Consider the following 4,831-nt stretch of genomic DNA (forward strand, 5'->3'; position numbering starts at 1 on the left):
CGTGCCCAAACATACGTGTGTAACAGAAAGATTGAGTTAAAAAAAAATTAAAAATAAATAAAAAAGAAAATATTTCTTAGGTGAAATAAACAATAAATGGATCCTATTTATTTAATTCTCTTTGGATAGTAAGTATTCGAAGAGAAAAAGAAACGAGTAATCAATGCACCTTGGAATATGTTTACTGTTTATGCTAGTGATATGGATTATATAAACGATCTGAAGGTTCAAAGTGCATGGAATATGCAGCTGCTTAACAAAAGGTATTTCACCCACATCTAATAACGTTCAAAAGCATCTATAGATTCTTGAAAGACAAACAACTTGATCATAAGAATGATTGGAATGATTAAAAGATTGTTTGGAGGTTAAATGTTTTTTTCTAGAATCAAATCTTTTTGTGGAAACTCTTTTGGATAAGACCGTCTATCTTTCTGTGGCTCTCTAATATGATCCACTGTTATGTGGATCAATGTTGTGTCCTTCATGGGGGTGGATTTTGTAGAGCACATTCTTATGTCATTTTGCTAGGTGTTTTTTGGACCTCTTTCAATCAAAACTGAGTTTTAATTTTTCATACATGCATGATTGAACTAATAGAAACTGATTAAAGGAGGGAAAACAAAGTGGTAGGTAGTTTTCAACCGGTATTGTTTCTGTTACTATTATCTCTCTTTGGTTCCTTTGGAAGAACATGAATGAAACCTAAGTTTAACAACCGTCAATCTGACCCACTTTCCATCTGATTCCAAGTGTACTTCATTCTCAAATATAATGATCACCGAAACCAAGCCCAACTCCCTGAGGACAGCTCTCTTCTTCTTCCTCCACTACCACAACATATTCCTAACACTCACATTCTTGCTTTTTGGTTTTATGGCTCTTTTACTAACTCTAATGTTAATGCTAGAACTGGTTTTTGTTTTGTAAACCAGAAGGGCTTCAACATATGTGATGGCACCAGTAGACATCAAGCTTCGAGCCCTCTCCAAGTTGAGATCTGGGCCATTTGGGATGCTTCAAACTTGGAAGCTCAGCCAAATTTCACAGCCAATTCTGATTCATTAGAGGCTGTACTGATTTGTAATAGATGTAAGCTTATTCCTCCTTGCTAGTTGCACAGTATCTGTTCTAATACCTTCAAGTTGGCTGAGTGTGCCAATATTTTGAGTTTTGAACATGTTAACAGGTAAAACAACTCTATCGCTCACAATTTTGCCAATCAAGCAATGTCTTTTTGGCCAATTTTATACTTTTGGGATTGATGATGTCCAGTTATTTAATTGAAAGTTCATCTGATTTTCTTTTTAATAAAAAAGAAATCAATGCACCTGGGAAGTAGTTAGCCAATACATTGTTTAATTTAATGCTAAAGAAGGAGACCGATTTGGGGATCTATGAACATTAACATGTTATACAAACTCTTGAGAATATGCTTTGATTTTTCTTAATACAAGTTGAATTTTATGTGTTATAAAAAAACATATAATTCATCCCTATCTCTGATTAAATATTTTGGCTAATAATTTGATTAAAAAATTTTGATTTTGGAGAAGTGAACGTGTGTGTGTGTGTGTGTGTGTGTGTGTGTGTATATATATATATATATATATATATATATATATATATATATATATATATATATATATATATATATATATATATATATATATATATATATATATATATATATTATTTATTTATTTATATTTATATTTATATTTATATTTATATTTATATTCCAAACCAAACACTACATTCCACCTGATATCCTCTCCCTCAGCCTCACCGACAAGCCTCCCTGCATTCTCATCGCCATCAGCAACTGGTGCCGCCCGCTCGCCTCCACCACCGTCATGTCGAACCTCTCCAAGATGCTCGCTGCCACCACCTTCATCTGGATATAGGCCATGTCCTTCCCCAGGCACGTCCTCGGACCCGTGTGAAACACTGGGAAGACCGACGAGCTCTTGGGCTGGAACACTCCCTCCTCGTCCAGCCACCTCTCCGGCATGAACTCCCTGCAGTCCGGACCCCATATCGCCTCCCTCCTCCCCATGGCGTACGCGTTGTACATCAGAATCCAACCCCTGCGCATCCGATGCCCGTCCGGTAACTCATCCTCCTCCAGGCAGTCCCTTGGCACCATGGGCACCGGCGGGTACAGCCGCAGCGACTCCGATATGGCTGCATGGAGATAGTTCATCTCCTTCAGTTCCTCCATCGTGAACGCCAGCTTGCCACCGTTTTCTTCGGGTTGTCGAGTTCGGATCCGTTTGGTTTCTTCTCTTATCTTGGCCACCACGTCCGGCCGCGAGGAGAGTATCCAGAAGAACCAGGTGAGCGCCGCGGGTGTCGTGTCGCGCCCTGCGAGCACAAAGCTGATGAGGTTGTCGTGAACGAACTCGTCCGAATTGGCGCCGTCAGCCGTGAACCGGGAGAGGAGGTCTTGGCCGCTGGTCGGCCGGTTTCCTCGCGACTGCATGCATCTATCGACGAATCCATGGACGATCTTCATGGCCTCCTGCAGTCGTCGCTCTGATCCGACGTGGAGCCACTTCTTGATCCTCCAAACGAGCGGGAAAGGCTGCTTCGCCCGCTCGACGCAGAGACTCGTGGCTTCCTCGAACGCGTGAAAGAACCGCTTCCCCTCCTCTGCTCCCTCACCGCCTAGGCACATGGTGTCCTCGTCGAACGCTAGGCTGCAGGTGTTGTCGAACGCGAAGCGCTCGAGCACGTCCTGGAGGTCGATGACCTCGCCACTTCGGCTTGCTCTCGTCAGCAGTGGGACCAACCGCGCGAGGAGCTCGTGGCAGACTTTCTCATGGATGAAGGTCCGGAGGGATCTGGTGCCGAACTCGTGGCTGGCAGCCTTGCGTTGGAGGCGCCACTCCTCGCCGTTGGTGGTCGCAACGCCGCGGCCAAGGCAGTCGCGAATGGCCAAGATGATGGGTTCACTCTTGGGGTAGTTGGCGAAGCGGACCTTGGAGACGTGCTCCACGTTGGCGGGGTTGGCGGTGAAGACGAAAGGGGCGACCGTGACGGTGCCGGTGGGGGAGGTCGGGATGAGGTCCGTCGTCCACTCCAGAATGCGGTGGCTGTTCTTGACTAGATGAGGAAGATTACCCACAACGGGGTAACTCTTGAGGGCGGCGAGGTTGGCCGGAGCACCGCGTGGGGAGCGTTGCTTGAAGAAGAGAAAAAAGGCGGAGCACAGGAAGGATATGAGGAGGAGGAGAGAAGAGGCGGAAGAAATCTCCATTGCAGATTCCTCTTGGTCGCAAGTGAGAAGAGGATAGCTCGTAGACCGGGATGCAACGACGCTTATAAAATAGATATCACTGTGCATCACAGCCTGCGATCCTTGTGTTAAGCTACTTAATGGATTATCCGAGTCTTTATCACTAAATAAGAGCCACATCACTCTTTGGAAACGTTAACTATATAATATTTGAGGAACAAATTGACCTTCTCAGTTCTTATTCAATTAAAAAAATAGCTTGAATAAACAGAAAACTATATATATATATATATATATATATATATATATATATATATATAATTCCCTGAAACGAGAATCTCTTTAAAATTGAAAACCTGCTGGCTTTAGCAAGTTAAATATTTAAGTTGAAACTCTAATTATTCTATAAATAAACGCATAATTCTAAAACATCCATGGCATCTTAGATTTTTTTATTTATTTTGTATGCTTTTTTGGAGAGATGTTAATGACAATGGTAGATGTGTAGAGATGCTGTGATAAAATTTATAATGGGGATCATTATATTCCTATAATTTATAAGAATATATTTATATTTATAAAGTAAATAAAAATATATTATTTAATTATTAATTTGATGGTGATGTATTGGACTCAATTATGACAGGTTGAAGATTCGAAATTTTATTTAATAATTTTTTTTGAAGATGTCATTTAAGTTAACTAGTAAAAAGTTTCAACTTTTTAAGAATGTCCCATGATCTTAAAAAAAATAAATTAAAATATATATATATATATATTTATTTATATATTTAGTTAGGTTATGTAGTGAGTTCTTAGAATTGGACAAAATAATTAATGAAAGTAAACGGTAAGAGTTGAAATGTATCGTTTGAACATTACTGATGTCAGGCTGTAAACAAATATGAATTGACAAGTATGTACATTAAAATAAATGGACCAACATGTGAGTAGCTCATATAAAGTCAACATCCAGCTACCCTAATGTTTCTTAAAACATTGAATCTTACCAAATATTTGTCTTTATGTAACTATTTGATTGTCTGGTCCAGCAGCTCAGACCAATTGTTTTATGCACAATCTCCATGCATGATAACTATATTATAATTCTTTGAACAACATTCTGCCAACTATGTTGCTGGCACAGCTACATTGCTGTCATTTGAATAGTTGCTGGGGTATGGAGTCCTAATTTCATATATAATCTCCATGTATAAGTCCAATGCCAGAGCATAAAATAGTAGTTTTGGCATTCTTAGACTTTTCTCCCAGAGGTTGTCATTAGTTTCATCCCTCCTCCTGATAAGTGATTTTGAGGTGTAGTAAAGAAGAGAACATATTGATGTACAATAATCAATCGGCCAATCATATAAAAAGAAATCTAAGCTTCGATGAGTTAATTGATAATGAGCGAGAGACCAAGCTAAATCATGTCATTTGAAAGACTTGAGGTGGTAACATAGAGCAGAAACAAAACAAGAGAGGGAGATGGGTCAGAGGGCATAGAAGCAAGAGAGAACGGGAAATGGTAAGTGAGTCACAATAGAGAGAAGACAACTATGAGAAAGGATGATAATGATACAGGAAGAT

The 4,831-nt window shown here is 40.1% G+C and overlaps 1 protein-coding gene across 1 annotated transcript; it reads right to left on the minus strand.

The window, feature by feature from the left end:
* Positions 1 to 1,722: 1,722 nt before the first annotated feature.
* LOC103998543 (cytochrome P450 CYP94D108-like) lies at positions 1,723 to 3,345 on the minus strand. The gene has a single exon (XM_009420036.3). It carries the CDS (start codon positions 3,260 to 3,262, stop codon positions 1,754 to 1,756), a length of 1,509 nt encoding a protein of 502 aa, XP_009418311.2. The 5' UTR covers positions 3,263 to 3,345; the 3' UTR covers positions 1,723 to 1,753.
* Positions 3,346 to 4,831: the final 1,486 nt, after the last annotated feature.

The sequence above is a fragment of the Musa acuminata genome, chromosome BXJ1-9, assembly GCF_036884655.1.
Source record: "Musa acuminata AAA Group cultivar baxijiao chromosome BXJ1-9, Cavendish_Baxijiao_AAA, whole genome shotgun sequence".
NCBI lineage: Eukaryota > Viridiplantae > Streptophyta > Magnoliopsida > Zingiberales > Musaceae > Musa > Musa acuminata.

Excerpts from the sequence above, each read along its gene's own strand:
- LOC103998543 (XM_009420036.3), bottom strand. The coding sequence starts at position 3,262 with ATGGAGATTTCTTCCGCCTCTTCTCTCCTCCTCCTCATATCCTTCCTG.